General features: G+C 53.6%; 6 protein-coding genes across 6 annotated transcripts; 3 read left to right on the forward strand and 3 right to left on the reverse strand.

The window, feature by feature from the left end:
* Positions 1 to 606: 606 nt before the first annotated feature.
* On the forward strand, positions 607 to 2,457 carry THITE_2038147 (uncharacterized protein; the record flags this gene model as incomplete). Its single annotated transcript, XM_003649861.1, has 1 exon — positions 607 to 2,457. A coding segment is annotated over one exon (1,851 nt), but the record flags the coding sequence as incomplete, so codon positions are not given.
* A 966-nt stretch (positions 2,458 to 3,423) lies between these two features.
* On the forward strand, positions 3,424 to 6,966 carry THITE_2109034 (uncharacterized protein). The gene is made up of 5 exons (XM_003649862.1): positions 3,424 to 4,333; positions 4,402 to 5,292; positions 5,349 to 5,455; positions 5,506 to 5,668; positions 5,725 to 6,966. Exons 1-5 carry the CDS (start codon positions 3,686 to 3,688, stop codon positions 6,790 to 6,792), a joined length of 2,877 nt encoding a protein of 958 aa, XP_003649910.1. The 5' UTR covers positions 3,424 to 3,685; the 3' UTR covers positions 6,793 to 6,966.
* A 773-nt stretch (positions 6,967 to 7,739) lies between these two features.
* On the reverse strand, positions 7,740 to 9,811 carry THITE_2094183 (glycosyltransferase family 8 protein). Its single transcript, XM_003649863.1, has 4 exons — positions 9,563 to 9,811; positions 9,337 to 9,504; positions 8,154 to 9,150; positions 7,740 to 8,047 (listed from the first exon to the last, which is right to left on the reverse strand). Exons 2-4 carry the CDS (start codon positions 9,371 to 9,373, stop codon positions 7,876 to 7,878), a joined length of 1,206 nt encoding a protein of 401 aa, XP_003649911.1. The 5' UTR covers positions 9,374 to 9,504; positions 9,563 to 9,811; the 3' UTR covers positions 7,740 to 7,875.
* Positions 9,812 to 10,313: 502 nt separating this feature from the next.
* On the reverse strand, positions 10,314 to 12,976 carry THITE_2109035 (uncharacterized protein). The gene has a single exon (XM_003649864.1). It carries the CDS (start codon positions 12,546 to 12,548, stop codon positions 10,461 to 10,463), a length of 2,088 nt encoding a protein of 695 aa, XP_003649912.1. The 5' UTR covers positions 12,549 to 12,976; the 3' UTR covers positions 10,314 to 10,460.
* A 585-nt stretch (positions 12,977 to 13,561) lies between these two features.
* On the reverse strand, positions 13,562 to 14,899 carry THITE_2074670 (uncharacterized protein). The gene is made up of 2 exons (XM_003649865.1): positions 14,452 to 14,899; positions 13,562 to 14,363 (listed from the first exon to the last, which is right to left on the reverse strand). Exons 1-2 carry the CDS (start codon positions 14,773 to 14,775, stop codon positions 13,860 to 13,862), a joined length of 828 nt encoding a protein of 275 aa, XP_003649913.1. The 5' UTR covers positions 14,776 to 14,899; the 3' UTR covers positions 13,562 to 13,859.
* Positions 14,900 to 15,040: 141 nt separating this feature from the next.
* Positions 15,041 to 16,114, forward strand: THITE_2109039 (uncharacterized protein). The gene is made up of 4 exons (XM_003649866.1): positions 15,041 to 15,251; positions 15,377 to 15,402; positions 15,579 to 15,756; positions 15,820 to 16,114. Exons 1-4 carry the CDS (start codon positions 15,190 to 15,192, stop codon positions 15,875 to 15,877), a joined length of 324 nt encoding a protein of 107 aa, XP_003649914.1. The 5' UTR covers positions 15,041 to 15,189; the 3' UTR covers positions 15,878 to 16,114.
* The last annotated feature ends 7,295 nt before the right edge of the window (positions 16,115 to 23,409 follow it).

The following is a 23,409-nucleotide window of genomic DNA, read 5'->3' on the forward strand; positions in this document are numbered from 1 at the left end:
CGATTCGGACAGTGCAATCCGATTGGCGAATCCAGGCCGGAACCAGCAGTCTATCCTGTCACGTGGACAGGCGCTAGCAGCTCCTGGTCTTGGCACGAAGCCCCCGTATTCCGGAAGGTGAATTAACTGAATTTGTGACGCGACGCGACGCGTCGCGTGGTTCTGAAACTGACTCGAAAAAGAAACCTCCCTCTTCCCGTCATCAGAGCATTCTTATCTAGCCTCGACCGTGATGACGGACTACTGGAGCCGCACTGGGCGGCCGATGCTCTTAGCGGCTCTGGAAGCTGTTTGCGACTCGATAGAGGCGGACCTCGCTGCTGGTGCGTGGCCCTCTTGAACCCTCACTCCGCTGATGGTATGGGAGGGTTTGGGTGACATGTGACCGCTCACACGCGGCCAGAGATTCGGCAACAAAACGAAAACCTCCAAACGCCCCTTGCTCAGCAGCTTGACGAGCTGAAGGCTGCGGCTGCCAGGGCCGACCAACTGGAGAAGGAGAACAGGTCCCTCCTCCAGGAACTCGAGCAGCTTCGGCCAAAAGTTGCGAAACAAGCTCCTTCTTTTGCCCCGGAAACCTTGGAGGACAAGGCACAGAGAGAAGCAAGGCCTTCGCTTGCAGAGCTGCCCGCAAATGTACCTAAAGGCACTTTATCCCCCGGCCCTCCAACATGCGGGAGCCCCCAGAAGCCGGATTTCGAGGAAGCGTATTCGAAGCTTGCAAAGCTTCATAGCGCACTCAAAAAGCGACACGAGCTAACCCAGCGTACGGCGAGGGGGTTCCGGGCGGCGCGGGACAGCTGGATGAGGTACGCTCAGTCGCTGGAGACCAAGATCGACAAGCTGGAGAAGAAGCTCCACCGGATGGAGGGTCGGATTGAGGAACTTCCTCCAGAGGACTCGACAAAGCTTCGACGTCCGCGGACCATTGCTGATGGCGCTCTGTCCGGTCAGACAGCCCTGGATTCAAGCTCCCCGTCTGATCCAGAGTCAGACAGCACTGTTAGGCCTCGACATGAGGCTGGCGGAGTTCCGGCGGGCCGTATGGAGCCTTCATCAGGCGCTGAACTCGCCTTGACGGGTGATAGGAGCCGACCGGTTGATGAGGAGACGGAGGACGGTAGCGAAGGGCTCGATCAGCTACCGCCAATGCTCCCTGGTACGGGCATGGAGCGGGCCGTCGCGATCAAGGAAGAACCGTCCTCGGATGGCCCGGTCATAGTCTCCGAAAGAACTGTGCGTAAACGGAAACACGCGGACGACGACGGCAAGGTTGCCACCCCTCCTCGAAGGATCAAGAGTGAGCACAGCAACAGCTCAGACCCCGTTATCACAGGTGAAGCCGCAGTTTTCTGTCCCCACGAGAGCATCGACCTGGACGAAGAGGAGCAGGCGATCCGGACGCCTAGAAAGCAGCACCGTTCGGATCATCTGCAACTTTGGGAAGAAGACGAAGCAAGTCCCGTGCTGGATAAATCGGGTTCATCCAGTCAGGAACCGCAGACAACACGCGCAAATGGCAATGGCAGACCACCCATCAGGGCAGGCTGGACTCTAGATTACGGGGTCGCGGACGTTGCTGAAGATGCCGAGGACACCTTCGAGTTATTTCATTCCCCCAAGCTGGGGCAAGCTGAGAAGGAACCGAATGATCAGGCACTTACACACAGTCGGCTACAATCGCTCTTGCACATGGACTCGCCGGGAATGGCTGCGCCTTTCCTTCCCGCAACACGTCTGTTTCGGAACAGCGGCAATTCTCGTCTTGACCAAGAAGACCTCGAAAACATACCGCCGCCACAGGATCCCGGGCAACGTCACGAAGCATCTGTAAAGCCGTCGCCGGTGGCGAAAGCCTCTCCGGCCACCGCAGCCACTGCGCTCCGAAAGCAGACTCAGAACAAGATCAACCAGCTGCCGCCCAGGCGACTGCGGGATCGGCCTCTGGCAGAGCTCAGGAGCGAGGATTTCAAAATCAATCCCAAGTTCAACAACGGCTACAAGCATGCCTTTTCCGAAGTCGTGCGCGGCAAGGACGAGCGGGCCGAGCTCGCCGGGTGCACCGACCCGAACTGCTGCGGCCGGCAGTTCCGGGCGATAGCAGAATCGGAGCTCCGGGCGGGCGGGCCGGGCATCCTCTCGCGGGTTGCCGACATCAAGATGATGGAGGCCTATCTGGGCAACGAGGCGTACCGGCTCGTCGACATGACGCGCGAGGAAAGGCAGGAAGTGTGGCTCAAGGCCAAGATACAGGACTTGGCCGATCGGCTGGGGAGGCACCGGCATAGGTTTGCCAGCAGGCCGTCGCCGCCTGGATACTGGGACCCGGACTTCCCCAGCACGCAGGAGTTGGAGAAGAACAAGGAGGAGGCAGAGAAAATGGAGCGGCGTGTGGTCGAGGAAAGGTGGCGCGAGGCGATGCGGGGAGGAGGCCGGTGGTTGTTCAGGGACGAGTAGGGAGTACGGTCGTGTTCTGGACAGTACGGATTCCGGACACAGCGCAAGGATTGCCGCCGTGCCCGTCGGGAGGCGTACCCACCCAGTCGGGGCGTCCATTGGCCTGGAACTTGGCGTTGGTTGTACGGCAGGTACCTAGAGGTGCAACGATAAGCCAATCCAAGCGCAACCGTCTCGGATCATCGGATACATAACATTTGTTCCAGAATTACAATTGGGGTGGCTGGAGCGTTGGAGAGGGGAATATTGGGTATATTCCATATTCTGAGGTGTCCCTCTTTGAGGTGCGTGGCTTCGAAGTATGTACCTCCATAGGCGTGCGATCCAGACGGTAGCCGACAGCCCGATGACCGGAAACGGCCCCTAGGTAAGGTAGTCAGCCTGTGGTTATCCCGGATGTTTGGGGGTCCCCTGTCTGGAGCAACCAGGCCCCCAACTGGAACCCTGCCCTGATTGTGAGCGCGGGAGGCAGATGCCGCGCTGTGGCCCGAGCGCCCCAAACTGCCTGGGCTGCCGGATTTAGCGCAGTTCAGTGGATTGCGTCGAAGGTAACGCCGGGGCACGCCTGGGCACGCCTGGGCATAATAAATTTTTGTCAGGGTGGAAACACTGAAGCCCACCAAGCTCCAACATCGCCTTCGCTTGGCGGGTCGTTGCGCGTTACTCAACGACCGCCCGCTCAATGCGCTGAGCATCTGGAATTCGCCTTTTTTTTTCTTTCGAAGCTGTCCACTGAGGGCAACAGCAGCCCAGGGCGGTGACGTGGAAAACGCTGCCTCTCTGTCGCGCGGGAGCAGGAACGAAGAAAGAGCGCAGAAGGGATACCGTCACGGGCGAAGTCGGGCAGTCACGCCGCAGCAGCAGCAACAGCAACAACGACGAACCCACAGCAGCTTCCGCCTCAACAGAAGCCGCGCCGACAACCCCGCAGCTTGGGCTTCATCGCTGAAAAGACCTGGGCCGCTTCTTCCCCAATCGTCAGCTTTGCCGCCGTCGCCCATCGCTGCCGACAGTTCCCGCCACCCGCTCCAACGTTCCGACCGTCGCATCAGATCCCCGGCATCCTGGCCTCGGCTGGATACCCGACCGTTGCTGTCTCGCCGCGGTGGCCCTCACGCCGAGTGAGCAGCTACCGCAACACCAGCAACACCCCGCCCCCCAGGCCGGCACGATGAACAATCGCGGGCATCTGCCGGCTGGGCAGCAGGTGCAAGGGGGAGGTGCCGACATGGGCCCCGTGCCCGCCGGAGGCCCTCCTCCTCGCCGCGGCGGCCGGCAGCACTACCCGCCCGTCCACGGCTACCACCATGGCCACCACGGTCACCACGGCCACCACCCCCAGCATGTCGGCCAGCCCATGTACGCCGCCGGCTACATGCCCGCCCCGTATGTTCCGCCCGCCTACTACGTCCCCCAGCCGTACCAGAACGGCGCCATCCCCGCCCCGGCCGGTTACATGCCGTATCCCAACCCCGGCTACGTCCGGTCACCGCCCGCCATGCAACACTATGTGCCTCTGCCGCAGAGCTACGGTCGGCCGCCCCAGCACTCCCCGATTGTGTCCTCACCCTACCATCCTCCCCCGCCGGCAGCACCGGCCGTCGTCCCACCCCTCCCGCATACACCATCTTCGACACACTCTCATGCAGTTCCTCCACCCATGACTCCCCCGGTTCACCAGGTGCACGAGGTTCTTCCAGCCCAGGTGCCCGTGCAGCAGCTACCTCAGCAACCAGAATCCCAAATCGACCCCCAAGCTGGATCGCAACCAAAGCAGCAAACAGAAGTCCCGCCTCCGCAACCTTCGCCTGATGCGCTGATCGAACCGTCGTCGACTAGTCCTATTCCAGCCCGCAAATCTCAATTCAGACCACCGGTAAGCCAACGGAAATCGTTAATTGGAAGGCTTTCTCTTTCTGACTGTCGCTTACTTACTCCCCACAGCTTCCTTGGACTCTTGACTGGCCGTTTCCCCCGCGAGCCACGAGGCTGCGGAGGCGGAGAAGGGCTCTCGGTTCCGGTGCTGAGCGACTGGAGTTGCCCGAGAAACCCACACCGGCAACGGGCACCCCTCCTGAGACCCACCCGGATGTCTCTGCCCAGAACAAGGAAGGCCAGGAGTCGGTTGACGTCGAGGAACAAGCCCCGAGCACTAAACCGGAAACGGGGCCCGAGACTGAGGCCTCCCCTCCCCAATCTGAGACCCCATCGACACAAGCACAGCGTTCCGAAGCTGCCGCCTCCACTTCCCCAACATCGCCAAGCTCGACGCAACCGCCCCAGGCTCCAGACGCTGTCCCAGGCACGCCGACGAACATGGCGAAGCCGGCGACACGATCGGCCGTACCTGCCGTCCCTGCGGTCCCAGTGGTTCCGGCTCTGCCGAAAGCCAGCCCCAAAGAGGCCAAGCCTGCAGCCGCCACTGTGAAGAGTTCCGCCGACGCCGAACCCGCCGTCGCCGCATCTGGCGATGAGCAAGCCGCTAAGCCCGCCAAAGCGGCCGAGAATGTGAATGGGACCGCCGAGGCGAAGACGCCTGAGGCGGCCCAACCAGCAGCTGCTCCGGCCAAGCCCAGGCTGTGGGCGGGTCTGTTCTCCAAGCCGAGCGCGTCGGCCGCCAGCACGAGCTCTGGTGCCGCTGTTTCACAAACCCAAACGAACGGCGACGCAGCCATTGGGCGGAGTGTGGTGCCCTCCGCCGGCAGCTTCGCGAAGGCCAACGCCAGCTCGCTCGCCCATGCTCTTCAGGCCTACCGTCCAAGTGCGCCGGAGAAGCTCGCCTTTTTGGAACCGAGAGGGCTGGTGAACACGGGCAACATGTGCTATATGAATTCGGTAAGGACCCCCGCTGGATATCCCATCTCACGTCCAGCTTCTCACGGCCAAATCAGGTGTTACAAGTTCTCATCTTCTGTATTCCTTTCTATGACTTCTTGGATCAAGTCAACAAGAACGCCGCCCACAGCTTCAAGAGCGAGACGCCCTTGGTGGATGCCATGTGAGTTTCGAATCTCTATCCACGTCGCACCGCCGTGCTGATGACAACAGGGTCATGTTCATGCGCGAATTCAAAGTGATTGACTCGGCTCCGTCGGTGGCCCAGCTCAAGAAGCGCCTCAAGAGCGAAGACTACGAGAAGTATGGGGAGCCGTTCACCCCTGAGTTTGTCTACGATGCCATCCGGACGCTTCCACGCTTTGCGAGCATGAGGGTACGTGCGGGAACGTGGCGCGAGAGTTCAACAACCGAAGCGCTAACAATTCGCAGCGCGGCCATCAGCAAGACGCCCAGGAGTTCCTCGGGTTCCTCCTCGAGGGCCTCCATGACGAGTGTGCGCAGGTGATGCGTGCTGCTCCCGCGTCGACCGCTTCGACCGCTCCGAGTTCGTCCCTGCCTTCCCCGACGTCTTCCCGAGCGAATGACCCGCTGGAGGGTGGCGACGACTGGCTCGAGGTGGGACCCCGCCAGCGTTCGGCGGTGACGCGGTCGTCGGGCCATTCCCATACCCCGTCGCCCGTCACCAAGATCTTCGGAGGGCAGCTCCGTTCCGAACTGCGGGTGCCGGGCAACAAGAACTCGGTCACGCTGGAGCCGTACCAGCCGCTGCAGCTCGACATCGGCTCCCCCGAGATCCGCAACATCATCGATGCGCTGAAGGGCCTCACGCGGCCCGAGGTGCTCCACGGCGACTTCAACTCACCGCATGGCAAGGACGTCCGGGCGACCAAGCAGGTCTTTATCGAGTCCGTGCCGCCGGTGCTGATCCTGCACCTGAAGCGCTTCCAGTTCGACGCCGAGGGCTACGGCGGCACCGTCAAGATCTGGAAGAAGGTCGGATATCCGCTGGAGTTCGAGTTCCCGCGGGAGGTGCTGTCGCGCCAGACGCGCAACAACATTCTCGCCGAGAACTCGGGCCCGCCGCGGTACCGCCTCATCGCGGTCGTGTACCACCACGGCAAGAACGCCAGCGGTGGGCATTACACGGTCGATGTGCGCCGGCAAGACGGGCGGGAGTGGATCCGCATCGACGATACCGTCATCCGGCGGGTGCGGGACGAGGACGTGGCCGAGGGCGGCGCTGAGGAGGAGGCGGGCAAGGCGGACGGGCGGAGGGACGCGAGCAGTGCTGCGGCCGGGAACCGCTTCCTCGGCATCAGCGACGAGGACGCGGGCGACGACGATGGCTGGAAGCAAGCAGCCGGCGGCAAGAAGTGGAGCAGCGTCGTCAACGGGTCGGCGCCGAAGGCCGTCAACGGACAGAAAGCCAAGCAGCAGCACCAGGAGAGCATGAAGGAGAACAAGGTGGCCTATCTGCTGTTTTACCAGCGGATCTGACGAGCTATGCGCTGTTTGGTCAACAGCGGCAACCTTGATGTTCCGGCCTGGCTGCGCGGGGCGCCCGAGAGAATGGGATACAGCATCTTCAGGATATATCCTCATGGGAACATCGGGACTGGGCGGTCGGTGTCGGTGCAGGTGCAGGAGGCGCTGCCGATGAAGCACGCCACCGTCTCGTCCGTCTCTTTACGAAAGTTCCTGGCTTGGGATCCAGTCAGGCCTTCTTGTGGCCAGGTTTGACGGCCCCCGGGTCCCTGGGCGGAGAGCTGGGCGACGAGTGCATGCCGCCTCGCATTGGCGAGAGGGACTGCTAGCATTACGAGGAACACCGAGCGCCCGACCCACCTACAACCAAACCACCTTAGTCCCTCTACCGCATTCGCCCCCAACTAACATGCCACCTCCCTCGTATCTATCGGCCTCACCCGCCACATACCTACGTCCCCTGAACTGTTCGGGGCCCCGATCAACATTGGCCCTGGCTACATGCCACAGCAGACGTCGCACAGCCGACCTCGCGCATCCGGTCTGCCCCATGTCCGCAGTCCTGTTTCCGGGTCGGCCAATGGGCGTGATCCACCCATCGCGTGCGGCGGGAAGGAGAGGGGGAGGGAGAAGAGAAGGCTGCATCGAGCGGTGACGCCGCCGACTTCATACTAGTTAGTACCTAATGACAGCGGGGGGGCCGTCGAGACCTGCGGCAGACGGCGCGATGACATATGTCTATATATCTAGCTAGCTGCTTAGATAGATAGATAGGGGTAGCGTATTGCGTAAATGAAAAGTTTTTAGCTTGATGTTGTCTGTCTCGAAGCTGCAAAGTGAGAAAGTGTGGCCGCGATGTGGTCTGCCTCGAAGCTGCGGAGAGAGTGTGGCCAGAAAGAAAGGGGGTTTTGGTTTGTTTACTACCCCCTAAATCACAGCGCTAGATGCTAGCATGCTTTGAGCAGCAGTTACATCCCGAATCCATAATGTGACCGCGAATACTATCCGGGAGAGCGAACTCCTATTTTTTTTATCCTCTGCACCACCATTCTCAGCCTTCCCAAGGCGCCTCAAAGCCGGCGCCTCTCCCGAGCCTCACCATTCGACAACATTCCAGTCCAGGCCCCTCTCTGCCTCCCACCGCCGCCTCTTCGAGTCAACCTCCCACCACCACCGCTCCGGCGCGTCCAGTGTCGCCTCGTCGCCCTGCAGCTCCCACGGCTTGGGCGTCAGGATGTAGTGCACGTTCTTGACCTCGTCGTCGCTCCTGTGCGGGGGTGGTCAGCCACGTCCGCTATCAACAAGAAGAACCAGAATCACAGCAAGGATTGATTTATTGAACTTGGCAGTTGACAGGACAGGACAGGACGTACCACATGTCCGCATGCACGCCCTCCCACCGCAGCGTCTTCAGCCCGTTGTACACCCACGGCAGCGCCGCCCACCGCCCGCGGAACACCTCGCCCAGCAGGCTCTGGTCGGCAAACGGCAGCCGCGCGGCCGTCGCCTGCCCGCTGCGCAGAAACGCCTCGATCTCGGCCCACGCGCCGCCCCGCCCGGGCTGCAGCACGATCAGGCCGCCGTTGAGGCAGGCCGCGCCGGGTTTTTCTCTCTTGGCTGCTTGCTTTTTTTCATGGGCGGTGTTGGTTTCGTCGGCGACTGTCGTGTGAAGAGCACTGTTGCTGCTGTTGCTGTCGCTGCTGCCGCCGGTCCCGAGAGCTCCCTGACCGATCTCCTGGTGCTGCTGTCTGCCGTGTCCGCTCCCTTCGACCTCCTCACCTACGTCCCCAGCACCAACCCCAGCCCCAGCATCCGTGGTGTACACACAGCCCTCCCTGGTCCACTCAGGGGGATACCCCTTGATCCGGAGCGGGTTACACAGACAGGCGTGCGCGGCGCCAAACACCGGCCCCGGCCCCGCCCCGGCCCTTGCGCTCGTCCCGCCGCCGCCGTCGTCGTCCCCGGCGTCCAGCTGCGGCGGCAGCAGAGGCGGCACGTCCTCCAGCAGCTCGTCCATGTTGCGGCGCACCAGCATGTCGGCGTCCAGCAGCACGACGCGCGCGTACGCGACCAGCGCGAAGGCGGCCAGCTTCGTGAAGGCGTGGAGGAAGCGCGGGGAGTGCGGGTAGGGGTTTTCTTCTTCTTCTTCTCCTTCTTCTTCTCCTTCTTCGGTTGCGTTCGCAGACGGCCGCAGCTCCGGCACGCGCTGCACAGGGATGTGGCGCGCGCGCAGGGCGGCCAGCGCGTCGGCGCCCAGCGAGGCCGTGTACAGCGCCACGAGCGGGTAGCGCGAGCGCGCGGCGCGCAGCGAGAAGGCCAGGGCCAGCAGGCCGGGGAGGTAGGACTCGTTGGTGAGCAGACAGGCCCAGACTGGTGTTCGGGGCGCGGGCGGGCGGGGTTGTTTGGTTAGTTGAGGTTGGATATAAAAAAATAAATAGAAAAAAAAAAGGGGGGGAGGTGGGGAAAACGGGGAGAAGAGGGAAGAGGAGGGAAGACAGGGAGGGAAAAGGGGAAGGGAGGGATGACGGGAGGGAAGACGGGGAGGGGAAGACTTACTCTTGTCTGAGTCGACCACTTTCTCTTGGATGAGCATGCTGGGCGGTGGCGGTCTGGTCTGTATGATCGTTCTGCTTGGAGGATATCAACTAAACGTTCACGCTCTGCCAATGAGTGACTGGACGCCGGCGTGAACGAGTAAGCCGTGCTCTCAGGAGTCTTTAGCGACTGCCATTCAGGGGGTAAGTTAACATGCCACCACCAGAGTCCAGGGAGCGAAGCTTACAGCCAACGCCTCTCTCCTTCTCCCAGCGCGGATCGAGAAATTCTAGAAACAGACAGAACGCCGGATGCTGCCGGCTGTCAAGTGAGAAAGAAAGCCTATGCAAGCCGAGCTCCTCAACTCGCGGGCCAGCTGTGACAAACTCCCTCGGCACATACTAAATGGTCCGGCATGGTCCCTCGGCCTATACAGAATAGTAAAGCATGGCCGAGCTCCTCTCCGAGCCAGCGGGCGGCCATTGCTCGCCCCCTCGAGTACGCCGCCTCAGCATCGTCAACCCCGCCGGCCTCGACCGGGCTTCATCACCAAACGTAGCACAATGACGTCATGCCAGGATACCAGGGAACAAGCATCTCCGATGCGGAGCCGGTTGCTGGAGTCGGCCAGTTCGCGGTACGTATCTTTGCTGCTGCACTTTTTCACTTCCCCTGAACCGCCAATGGTGGCTGGTGTGAACGTACTTCCGTATAACCCCCGGCCGGCTGGCTGGGCACTCCTGAGCATGCGTTATGTAGTTAGTTATGAGGTGTGCAAGAGATCAGCATCATCACCATTGGAGCACCCGTGTCTTGGACACCTGGCCGCTGATAACGCACTTCTAGTTTAAGTAAGCCCTATATGCAGGACCCGGAGAACCCCTGCGCGTGTGAACCCCTAGATCTCAGCCACGGCGGGCATGCATCATCGCATCCTTATAGACACCAGAGGACATGACATGCCCCTGAAGCGATCGCCAGATGTTCATGCCTGCACCCATTGACTCCCCAAGCCCGCTGGTTCTTCCGCCCACCATGATGATGATGTTGTTGTTGATGATGATGACCATGACCCATGTCCCATCACACCGCAGGCCTGTCCGTGTGTCTATCCGCATCCCATCTGTCAGTTTGGCGCGCCACAGCTAGCTCTCGCCAGCCACCTCCCCCTCCGTTTCCGCCTCACCCCCTGACTCCTCGATAAACTCCTCGCTCAGCGGCCCGCCAGAAGGACGAGCACCACCATCACCGCCGCCGCCAGGCGGCACAAACTTCCCCTCGACAAGCCGCCACCCCTGGGCCTTCATGTCGGCCCACTTCTCCTGCACGCGCAGGCGCACCAGCTCGCCGGCGGCCCGGGCGTCCTCGGCGCTGTCGTGGCCGACGGCGCGGCCGTCCTCGTCGGTTGCCTCGGCCTGGATGGCCCAGTTGAGCCGCGTCTCGGCGAGCATGCGCAGGCCGTTGCGCATCGGCAGGCCGCGGCGGTGCGGGTACAGCAGGATGGTGTCGATCAGGGTTGGGTGCACGATCCGCACCGCGTTGAGGTCGTTCTCGAGCCCGTGCCCGATCAGCGGTGTGGTGGGGGAGATGAGGGAGAAGAGCAGGTCGCGCGCGACGGCGGGCGACGGGACGATGCGCATCTTCTTTCTCTTCCGCTGTCCGGGTGTTTGCTGCTGGGGCGTCCCTTCGTCGGCCGGCTCGTTCGTCGTCTCGTCTTTATCGCTGCTGCCGCCGGCCATCTCGGGCGTCCACGGCTCGGCGTCGCGCATGTCCTCGGGCCACACGCCCGAATACCGCGAGTTGAGATCGAGAATCTCGCCGACCGGCTGCACGAGCACGTCGAGCAGCTCTTTGCCGTCGGGCCAACTGATGGCTGTCAGGCGGATCAGCTCCAACCCGCGTACCGTGTAGCCCATCTCGCAGTCGAAGCAGACGGCGCGGTCGGTGGGCGCCTGCGGGTTCGGCGGCGTCCTGACGAAGGGGAGCACGGCCGCCAGCCGCGCCGGCGACGTGGTTTTGAAGACGTGCGTGTCGGCCGTCGCGCAGCCGGGCGACTCGCCCACGACCTGCTGGCAGCACCGATACCGCTTGCTCGGCATTTCCAAGATACCGAATGTGCGCTCGGGGAAGTATGCGCGCCCGGGGTGGTGGAGACACTTGCCGCCCGAAGTCAAGGCCCCGTCTTCCTCGCGTCGGCCCGGGAATACCTGGAAGCGCGTCACGCAGCGATCGCACACCTCCCACCCCATGGAAGCGGCGTCCCCCTCACGCGCCTTTGCAATCTCCTCCTCGGTTGGGGGAGTCGGCACGTAGCCCCACTGGGAGAGACCGTCGATCGGGGTGTAGAGGTAGGCGAGGAAGTCGACCTCCTGTTGCGGAGTAAGACCGGTGTGAATCTCCTTAGGAGGACCCAGGACCGGCTTCGCTGGTGAATTGCCCGCCTGGGTCTTCGCGGCTTCCTTCTTCTTGCGCTCGGCAGCTCGCTCGTCCCTCCACTGGCCTGGTGTCATCCGCTTGTATGCCATGATGCGATTCTTGATCACGTTCTGATAAATGGCCGGTTTGTCTGTTGCGATGCGTTGTTCCTCGTCCAGTGCCAGCCAAATAAGTTCCTGGGGGGATAGAAGCAGCTCTTCCTCGTCTGGCTTGGCATCTTTGCTCAGCTCATTGTTAAGTCGCTGGAACTGCTCGTGGAGAAGTTTGAGCGCTTTATAGCGAAATTCGTGAGCGGCTGGTGCTGCTGACTTCAGATGGCGAGGATTCAGAGTTTCAGGCTTCCTGGGGGTCAGTGTCGGTGTCCCCTTCTGCGGCGTGGCCTGCCGACCGGGTGCGTCCTTCTTAGGCGTGGCACTTGCGCTCGACTTGCCGGATGGCGTGGATGATGCGACCGAGCTTGATGCTGGCTTCGCTAGCTTGGCTGGAGGTGCGGCTGACGCAGTTCCAGCCGTAGGTCCTGGCAGCTTCCGCTTCAACGGCGGCGGTGAAACAGGCCGTTTCGCCGACAAAGGCGCTGGCGCACTGGTGGCGGGCGGTTCTGGAGCAGAGACAGGTTCAGACGAGACCTTCCGACGTTTTCGTGGCCCGTCTTGGTCCTGGCTCACGTCGCCCGGCTGAGTTGCTGGCGGGTTTGTGTCCCAGCTGTGCCTCCACTGACAATTCGGCTTTGTGCAGCTGTCCCCTGCCGGGCAGGGGATCATCTTGAAGTTGCGCAACACGGCGTCCATCGCATCCATGGCCGCGGCGTTCCCGGTACGGAGTCAGAGTTTCGCTGCTGGTTGCTGGGGCCTGTGGCCGGGGAGGGCGGTCACTGGCTGGTTCGTAAGAGGAGGGAGCGGTATCAACCGGAAACCGTGCTGTGAAGCAAACCATGGATGGGATAAGATGAAGGCTGTCAAGTCGGGGCGTGCCAACGGGGAGGGAGTCACGGGTTGTGACCGGCCTGAAGCGCTTCTCCTGCAGCCCACGCGCTCAATAGCACGGATGGACTGCCCGAACGCGATGAAACGGGCCGAGTAACCAGGTAAATTGGACGACAGCGGACAGTCTCCCGTAAGAGCTCAAGCTGGCAAAGCGTTGAGAAAACGGCAGAGCAAGCGAGTGGACGAGAGACAAGGGCTGTGTTGGGTTGCCGGGGACGCTTCCGGCGTCGCCGTCTCTAGGGCGAACCCGGCTGATAGCAGAGGAGAGAGAGCACAGTGATTGCCAAGCCCCGATTGCTTTGTTTGTCTGCTGCCAGAAACAGTTTGATCAATGCCGACGAGACAGTTGCCTAGCTTGACCGCTTCGATAGGAAGCAGGGAGCAAGTGAGACGGAGACAGCGAAGCGTGGGGCGAGGCGACGGGAAAGCGCGAGGGGAGATCCTTCAGTCAAATTCTATAACATCCACGAGGGCATCATCGGAATTGGGAGCGCAGAACGCGAAACGAAGGCGAGGATAAGATGTTCATTCCGCCACAAGAGGTGCTGTGGATGAAAGGAAATGACAAAGATGCTGCGGTTTGAGATCTTGGTTGGACGTGCCGTTTCATTCAATGGGCGCCAGGCGCAGGGTCAGTGTTCCAGGGGACTTGCCAAGCCTGGAAGTGCAGTTGCACAGCTCAGGTTCACCTAACGCCACCCCTGCCCCGCTATCCGTATTTCAGGCTTCATCGGAAGGTACGAGGGGCGAACAAAGACAGACACTGCCTCTCCCAGCAAGACAACACGATATGGCCACGTCATATAGGAAGGAGGCATTTCAGCAGGCTGAGGTAAAAAGACAGTTCACCGGTGTCCCGCTGCAGCCCAAGACTCACCGCCGTGAAGTGCACTGCATCCAAGCACCCAGGAACCAGGGCAGAGAACCAGGCTCAACCTCAAAACCGGTACTCCCATTCTCCTGAAAATCCGAAGCGGGGAACGAAGAGCAGTCATAGAGTAGTAATAGTAATACATAGACGGTCTCGCCCGGCTACCGCCGGTTACCGTCCCATCGCGACCGCCGGTTACCGTCCCATCGCGACCGCCGGTTACCGTCCCATCGCCTCCGCCGGCTCTCTCTCATTCACTGCCTGCCGACGCTCATCAGCAGGTTGGTCCCCTTGCCGCCGGGCAGATACGCCACGTTCGGGTTGCTCGCCAGCGTCTGGGCGATCTCCCTGCTGGCCTCAATCTTGCGGATCTGGATCAGGCCGTCGCCCGCTTTGGCGATGGCCCGGCTGATGGTCTCGGCGCTCTCGGCCTCGCCCTCGGCGCGGATGACGTTGGCCTGCCGCTCCTGCTCGGCCCGCTCGACAATGAAGCGCGCCCGCTCGGCGTCCTGCTGCGCGATCTGCTTCTGCTCGACCGCCTTGGTGAACTCCTTGCCGAACGTCATGTGCGTGATGGACACGTCCTCGAGCGCGATGTTGAATTCGCTTGCCCGCTTCATCAGGTCCTGCCGGATCCGCTGCGACACCGCCTCGCGCTGCGTGATGAGCTCGGCCGCGTCGAACTGCGCCACGATCGCCTTGAGCACTTCGTTGCCGATCGACGGCAGCACGCGCTCGTCGTAATCTTGGCCGAGGGACTACAGGCCGCCACCGGCGGTTTTTAGCCACGGCCGGATGCAATGGTTGGAGGAAGGGAAAGAAAGGAAAAAAAGGACCGAAACTGACCTGGTAGATCTTGGGCAGGGCCTGCACCTCGGGCCGGTGCAGCACCCGGAGCGTCAAGCTGACCATCTGCAGGTCCTTGCTGCCCGTCGTCGTCGGGATGATGCGCGGCTTCGTCCGGACGTCGAAGATGATGGCCTTCTGCAGCCACGGAATCAGGAAGTGCGTGCCCTCGTTGACCACCGTCTCCTTGACGCCCGACAGCCGGTCGAAGATGACGGCACGGGTGCCGCCCTTGACATCGTACATGGACGACTGCAGCAGGTAGTAGCCGACCGCCGCCGGGACTGCCGCCGAGTACACGAAGTTGAGTCCTCGCGCCGCCATCTTGGTTCTGTGCGCACAAACAGGTGCCGCCTCTGGCTGGGGGCGTTGGGGGGGTTCGAAATTATCGGTCGGAGTGGGCCGGTGTTGGGATGGGAGATGCGCTGATGTGCTGCTCTAGTTTGCGTGATGGCAGCTTGTTCTGCGGTCGTGCTTTGCGGCTTGTTGGTTGAGCTGAGCGAGCTGCTGCAGAAAGTGGGGCTCCCACCGTTGAGGCGGGCTCGCTTTGTGGCCCGGGCGCCCAAGCTTTCCCGCACGAGCCGCATCCCCGGGCCACTCAATTGGGCGGCTCATTCAATCCCGGCTTCTGCCGTTCGATCGAAATCAAACGTGCAAATCGCGGCAGCCTCTTCCAACAACACACATCGCAACAACCGACGGCTTCCCCCGCGTGTCTGCCTCGATACCCGATTTACAATGCGCCCTACCCAGATTCTCCGCGGCGGCGGCGGCTCTGCCCCCCTCGGCAAGCATGACCAGTCAGTCCCCCGACGAAGCGACGGGCAGCCCAGTGCGCCTTTTCCGGACCGCCTCGATGCATCGAACCCGGGGCGCATTGGGCTGCTAGGTCTTGATGGAGGCGCCTGCTGACGGTTTTCTACAGCTACCTCGGCGACTGGGGCAACTTCGGTGAGTGCGATTTGGAGAGGCTCGCAGCCGCGGCCTCGCGTGCAGAGGGAGGATGGGAGGTGCATGGGAAGGGGAGCGATGTACAACGGCGATGGCGAGCAGAGCCGGGCTTGGGGAGACGGTATCTTTGGGAAAGACGGCCGGCAACAAATCTCTCTGACAGACTATTTCCACAGGCGGCATGAAGCAGAAGGGCATCGTCTCGTACGGCATCGCCCCGAACCGCCAGCACCCCTTGGCTGGTGCTGCCCACGACGCCATCTTCAACACCTGGAGGCGCTTCAGCGCGCAGGTCCTCTACTGGGCGCCCCCGATGATTGCTGGCTACTATCTCATTAACTGGGCTGTCGAGAGGTGCGTTGTCCTGGCCGGATTTGATTCTTCCCCTCGGAGAAACCCGCGCTGAGAAACCGGCAGGAACCACTACCTCAACTCGAAGGCCGGCCGCGCCGAGTTTGGCGGCAAGGAGGAGTAAGCGCTGTGTCATTGGTGGCCGACCGTTGGGCGAGGGACCGTGTGATAAATAGACAACCGTGTACATCACCAAAGCAAGAGTCGAGGATAGATTTGGGTGTTGCACCTTGTGCTCTTTCCCGGGGTCACCCCTCGCACTGCGTGATGTTCCTGTTCACCTTTTCTAAAAGGTCATGCCGAGTACCCAAAATCTTGTCAGCCAAGCCGACTTTCTAGCCCTGAGAAGGACCTTTTCAGCCGCTGAGCCGATTCTGAACTCAAGCTATTGGTATGCCGCCCGTACACAAGTAAGGTACCTAGTAGTCATGGCATGACATTTCGCATGTCCCGAGACGAGTTCGAGCGACGTTACTTGGCACTCTATGTCACAAGCAAGCCAGACGTAGTAGCCCATGTGCTGTACACAGTACACATTCTACCATGAATGATGAGTGAGATGCTGCCTCCGCAGTGACAATGAGATAGGTAGTGAGCAGCCTCTTCGGCCCGGCTCATGCGGTGGGACCTGAGCATAGCAGGTCTGCAAGAGATCCCCAATTTCTATAACTAATTGTCTGACGAAGTCGAAATCAAAAAGAAACCCACAATCAGAAAGGACCACGTAACTTAGTTCCAGAGCAGCCACGGAGCGAATGCTCGATGTCAATCCCGATTGGGGATGCTTGGAAGGCTGCTCAGCGAATTGTTCCAGTGGAACTGTTGCTGCTTAGCGGTGGGGAGGCGCTGTGGATCCCCGCTCTGTTCGGGCTGGCTGTCCGCTAGAGCCGGCACGTGAAGGACGAACTGGGCGCTACGGTAGGGGGGTCGTCGTTAAAGAGGTCCCGCCAAGACTAATTTCGGAGACTGCCGCGTACAAGTAATTATAAATCGGCAGGCCGCGACGACTTCGAGCAACATCAACAACGAACAATCGCAAAGGCTGATGGCTAAAGAGGTCCCGCCAAGACTAATTTCGGCCAATTGTCGGCAATGTTTTTACAGCGTCAGTACCCCGCCAAGACCGCCAAGGGGTTTGCACTATCGCCACGGGTTAGCCACGGGTTAGTTCGCCGGGGGTGCGGGGGGCGGCGCCAGCCCCCCGCTGGTTAGGGTGAGGGTTATGGTTAGGGTGAGGGTCAAGGTTAGGGTGAGGGTTAACTTCGTTTTCTTTTTTTTCGATTTGGTTGAGGTTTCGTAAAGTTGTTACAACAAGTCTTTGCGATTGTTCGTTGTTGATGTTTCTCGAAGTTGTCGTGGCCCCGTCGCGGCCCTGCTTACCCCGTGGCGATTGTAAATACTTGTAAGCGGCAGTCTCCGAAATTAGTCTTGGCGGGACCTCTTTAGCCATAACCTCGCAAAGACTCGTCGCAACAACTTGATAAAAACTCAACCAAATTGAAAAAAAAGAAAACGAGGATAACCCGCACCCTAACTATAACCTGTATCCTAACCTTAACCTAAACCCTACCTAGTAGAGGGGCTAGCGCCGCTCCCCGTACCCCGGTGAACTAACCCTTGGCGATAGAGCAAACGCCTTAGCGATGGTAGCTATATAATAACGTTGTAAAAACTCAGCCGACAATTGGCCGAAATTAGTCTTGGCGGGACCTCTTTAACGTCCACTGGTAGGGGTGCTTTTGTTGAGCACCCATTGCTGGGATGACCTGCTAGCAGAACGGCACCGCTAGCTACGGTGGCTCAGAGCTTAGACTCTTCGTAAACCTAAACCACCTTGTAAATTCGCTGCAATTGGGCCCTAGCTACCTACCTGCCCTACTACCGCCCTAAAATTTTCTCTAGCTGGTATAGAAAACAAATTCCCTCTACCTACTAGCCACCTTGCCCTATTTTCTTCTTACGTTGCTAAGCCCTTAAGTCAATAGACTGATTTAGCTATATACTTTATAACCTTAATTACGTTCGATCGAGTTCAATTGTAAGTATCTAATATTGATTCTCTACTATTAGAATATTCTAAGTGTAGGTTACTAATAGTTTTTATAGTCGTTTATTATCTCCCTTTGTCGCCCTTAAGTCATTGTCTATTAGAATATCTAACCTCGATCAACTGTTATTATAGCGCCTTAGCTTAGTGACTTTATATTTTCTAGTACGCCCTTTACCTTAATGTAGACCAAGTATAAGAACTATAAGATAGCTCTAAAGCTTACAATATAGATTGTAAATAAGCTACATTAGTCTAATTAAAACAACGTCTAGGCACTATTAGAGAAGTATTAGGTAGAGGATCTTAAATTATTAGCGATTTTATAGAACTATTTTCTAATTTATTTCTAGGAGGTTAAATACCTTTTTATCGTTAGAAAATACTTTAAAGGTAAAGAACAAGTCGAGTATAAGTAGGACTTACACTAATCTAAGTATACCTTTATAATAGCGATATTTATTTTTCTCGACTATTGTAATCTAACTATCAACTATTAGCAATATAGTAAAGATTAAGGCCTATAACCTACTTATATTTATTATCTATCGTCTATCGAATATAGTAAGAACTTATATACTAATTGCCTCTATTTTAGCTATAGCCCTAAATACTTATTTATCTAGAGTAGGTTTCCTTTATATTTTATAGCTTTAGAGCAATATTAACTAGATAATAGAGGCGAAGGAGCTTAAAGAGCAACAAGAGTATAAGAAGACTAGTAATTCCTAGCTATTTATATTTACTATAGCTATAGTAGCGACGTTAGTCTAGTATAAGATATAGAAGAAGATTTTAGAGGAGACTATTAAAGTATATACAATAGAGGTTATATCGAGCTAAATAACAATATTGACAAACAATGATAATGAGCTAGAGGACAATGCTATAGACAAGGAGCTAGAATCGATCCTCTAGAGATAGATATATTAAATATAGGGATATAGGCTTAGATTTAAAATAGAGATAATAGATTAGGGTAATAGATATATAATTGTCGAGGGGTTATCTTAACGCTAATACAATATACCTTAGATACCGATAATGACTATTAATAACCTACGATAACCATCCCTACCCTCTAATGACTATCGACCTTCTATAATAACTGTTGACCCCCTACAATAACTGTCTCTACCTAGTGATTACCCTCCCTACTTAGTAATCACCTTCCCTACTTAGCGATTACCCTCCTTACCTAGTGAGTACCCTCCCTACCCTACAATTACCCTCCCTACCCTACAATTACCCTCCCTACCCTACAATCACCTTCCCTACCTAGCGAGCACCCTCCCTATCTAGCGAGTACCCTCCCTACTTTACGAGTACCCTCCCTACCCTACGACGCCTACCCCTACTATATAGTACCTAGCGACACCCTACGACGCCTACCCCTACTGTATAGTATCTAGCGATACCTAGCGACGTCTACCCCTATTATATAGTACCTAGCAACACCCTACAACGCTTACCCCTACTACATAGTACCTAGCGATACTCTACAACGCTTACCTCTACTATATAGTACCTAGCAATACCCTATAACGCCTACCCCTACTACGTAACACCTAGCGATACTCTACAATGCCTACCTCTACTATATAATGACTGGTGAAACCCCCTAATAATAGGTATATACCGAGAATACTTAGGCAATATATACTTATACCTATATAGACCTAAGATATATATTGATCAAATGCAATCGAGGCTAATTATATATAATTGAGTTTACTAAAGGGAGGACAAAGCAGAGTTATATTTATCCAATAGTATTTTCAACCCTATACTACTTTAAAATATAAATCTTAAACCTTATATATATTTTTCTCTTCTAATATAAATATCTTTTTCTTTATACTCTCCTTCCTCTACTTCTCTATCTATTCTATTAATATAATAGGCTATCCTTACTTTGACCTTAATCCCTATAAAGCTTTTATCCTTAAGTAATATTAAGCTAGGCTTACCTATATCTAGATTCTTTTAAATCTTTACTCTAAATATAGGGTTTAAGCTAGTTCGACCTCGTTCTACTCCTACCTAAAACATTAGGGCGTTGCTACCCACTAACAATGTATAAGGGATTTTAATACCTTTTAAGAAACTATTGAAGATAAGTTCTTTACTATTGGCTTCTCTAATAAGGAGATCCTTTAGTATTGTTGGTCCTTTAGTTTTATAGTATTAAAAGAGGGTTTAATTAAACTTTGTAAAGCACTTAGGATTTTCTAATATTAAACTAAGGATTAGCTTGCTCTTTAGAAATCTAAGGTCCTTAAATAGATTTAGCAAAGTCTAAGTATATTTGTCTTAATCCCTTAGCTTAGTCGTTATAGTCTATAGAAGTTTGTCTATTAGAATATAAAAATCTATATTTTATAAAGAACCTTTTCCTTTCTATTTTAGAACCTTTATTCTAATTATATCTTTGAACGAATATAGAGAATATAGATACGTCGAAGGGGATTTACCTTACCTAGTCTAAACTATACTTAGAGTGTCGATAGCTATTGCAAATTAGTAGACTATAGCATTGAGATCTATATAGGGATCGACACCTATTCGTAGTTTGTTCTATAGTACTATATTAGGATTTCTACTTTTATTAAACGCTTTGTTTTCCTTTAATATCTTAAGGTTATTAAGGAGCTTAATTTTCTTTTAATAATAATTTAGTTAAACTAAAGAGTTAAGACTTTGATAATAGTAGCTACTTATATTTAGCTTTCTCTAAGTATAAAGGACTATTATCGACTTAAACTAAGGAGGAATGAAGATAGAGGCATTAGATAGTATATACTTAGGGGAAGAGGTGAAATAGATTTCTCTATTCTTCTAAGAGAGGTAGATATCTCCTAACTTCTTAAACGACCCTTCTTATTTAAAGATTGCTATACCTTTAGGAAGAGCACTAAGAACTAGTAGATTGAATTATAGTAGAACTAGCTTTATAAAGGTCGTTTAGGTTTCTAGTAAGTAAATTACTATAGTTTAAACTTGATTATATATGATTAAGTCTAATTATATTTAGTTACCTAAGCTAATCTATTATTAAGATCTCTTTAGAAGGCTTTGCTATAAAGATAGTTAGAATAGCAATCGTTTACCTAATTGTATTACTCTACTTTATATCTATATACCTATTATCTAGTTTAAAGTTACTAACTTCGTTAATTATTAGAATAACTATATTATTTATAAATAGAAGAACTAGCAATATATTTATACTAGAACCCCTTAGAAGATGTTTACCTATATATAGCTAGGGGTAGAGGTAGTCGACTATCGTCTACTACTATTATATAACCGTTGGGAATTCCTTAATAAGCTTACGAAGATCGATAATATCGAGGTCGACTAATATCTCTTTAACAATATACTGACCCTTTGTAATTTACTTATAACGATATTCAACGAATCGGTTAGCAACTAGCTAGACTCGCTCTACTTTAACGAGTATATATACCTCTAGAATCGCCTTATACTTTATAAGTCTTAGGGGCACTAACCTTAGTTATACTTACTTATAAAGCCCATTGGTAGATAGATATAGTTCAAGCTTAATCTTAAATATTAAGGTATTTTTCTAGATAAGTTTTAGAGTAGGGAGGACGATCCTTTAGCTATAGTAATTAATGAATTACAATAGGGTTTAAATTTCATTGAAGGAAGTAGCGAAGGATAGGATAATAACGATAAAACTAAAGAGGAAAAGGATAAACCTAAATAAGATAGGGTAGAGAATATAGAATAAAGGCCTCTAATAGCTAATATAATATTGTTAGTTGACGTTAGTTAAATTAAAAGGCTCGCTAAAAGGGGTATTTTCAATAATATCTACCGCTTTTACTAGCTAATTTAAACGCCCTATATCGTAAGAAGGAATACTATTTATAAGTAGCTATATACCTTTATCTTTGAACTTAGCTAGCTCCTCTAATATATACTTAGTCTTAGGGCCTAGGTTAGGGTTAGGATAAGCTACCTCCTAGCACTTCTTTATATAACCTTCTTAGTTTTATATAGCTTTAGAATAGGCCCTCTACTTTGAGCTATATATGATTTTAGTCGCTACCTCCTTCTTCGCCTTTGTCTAGGTTACAATGCTTAGCTTTAACTTGACGATATCTAGCTTTAACTTGACGATACTATACTCTAACTTAATATTTAGTTTTAATTTAATAACGCCTAGCTCCGATTTAATAGCGTTGAGCTTAGATTTAATACTTTGCTCCAACTTAGTATAATCCGTCTTCGACTTAATAAATAGGTTGTTATCGGAGTTAGAACTAAAGTATTCTCCTTTATTTCCTAACTCTATTTAAGGTTTAATAAAGCTTTTCTTCAACTTTGGCTAAAAAGCCTTTTTTAAATGTAATTGAGCTTACTTAGCCTTAGATAGAGGAATATCCTCTTTATCTATAGCTACTAGCTCCTAACTTATTAACAAGTTAAGGTATATTACCTTATTAGGATTGAACTTCGACTTATTAGCCGTTATAGCTTAAAGCTCCTATAAAGTCATTGGCTTGTTAGGTTTTAGATTAGAGAGCTTAGTAATTAGGACCTATACCTTTAGAGCAACTTAATTAACAAAGTGGAAGTCCAATAGCTTATAGACTTCAGTGATATAAGCTAATTTAAAAAGCCCTTCGATAAACTTATAGTGATTAACCTAGCGTTTTAAAAGTAAGTAGGGCTACGACCTATATTTGCTAAGCAATATAACTTTGGTCTATTATTAGTATATATAGCCTATAATTATTAAAGTAGTATACTCTCCTATCTAGAGTTCAAAAGCAATGTTAGCAATAAGATTTTACTATATACTATAGCTATCTTTAGCGATACTTTTAGTATAGTTGAACTCCACTACTTGATAAATAGAGCTTAGGCTCGCTATACTCGATATATTCTAAGAGGTTATTAAACTTACTAAGCTTAGGCTTATCTTAGAGAGTGAAGGGGAGCTAAACAAAGGGGTAGAACAGTAGGTATAAGCGACTAAGAGCACCTATAGGGTTTAGCTACGTTTAAACTTCTCTAAAGAATCTTCAATTATAATAGGAATAATCTAAGATTGGTAGAAGGGATATAAAAGACAAGTTGGATACTCTATATAAATGTTATTATAAGAGCGACCTAATATAAAGTAGAAGCAGTATTTCTAAAAGTTGTTATATAACATTGTTGATAGGTAATAGTACTCAATTATATATAATTGAGTTTAAGTTTAGGCGATTTAGTTGACTTTAGAGAAAGGATAAATAAATAGAAGGGATTTTAGCCACTTTTTATATTTGTTTTTAATACTAAAGATATTAGAGATAATTATCTTCTATTATCCTAGGCGATAGGTATATTGCTTTTTCTATTAGAGGTTAAATATAGTCCTAAATAAGGGTTTTTAAGTAAAGCTATTTTAACTTTATCGACTTTATAGAATATAGCTTTATTATATAATCTCTTGCCTATTGTATATTGTCTATATCCCTTATTAATATCTATACCCTATATTTAATCCCTCTCCCTAAGACCTAATCCCCTCTATCTATTGCCTAGACTCTATAACTATATCCCTTTATATTTCTCTATCTATTATTATT

The sequence above is a fragment of the Thermothielavioides terrestris genome, chromosome 1 (assembly GCF_000226115.1).
Source record: "Thermothielavioides terrestris NRRL 8126 chromosome 1, complete sequence".
NCBI lineage: Eukaryota > Fungi > Ascomycota > Sordariomycetes > Sordariales > Chaetomiaceae > Thermothielavioides > Thermothielavioides terrestris.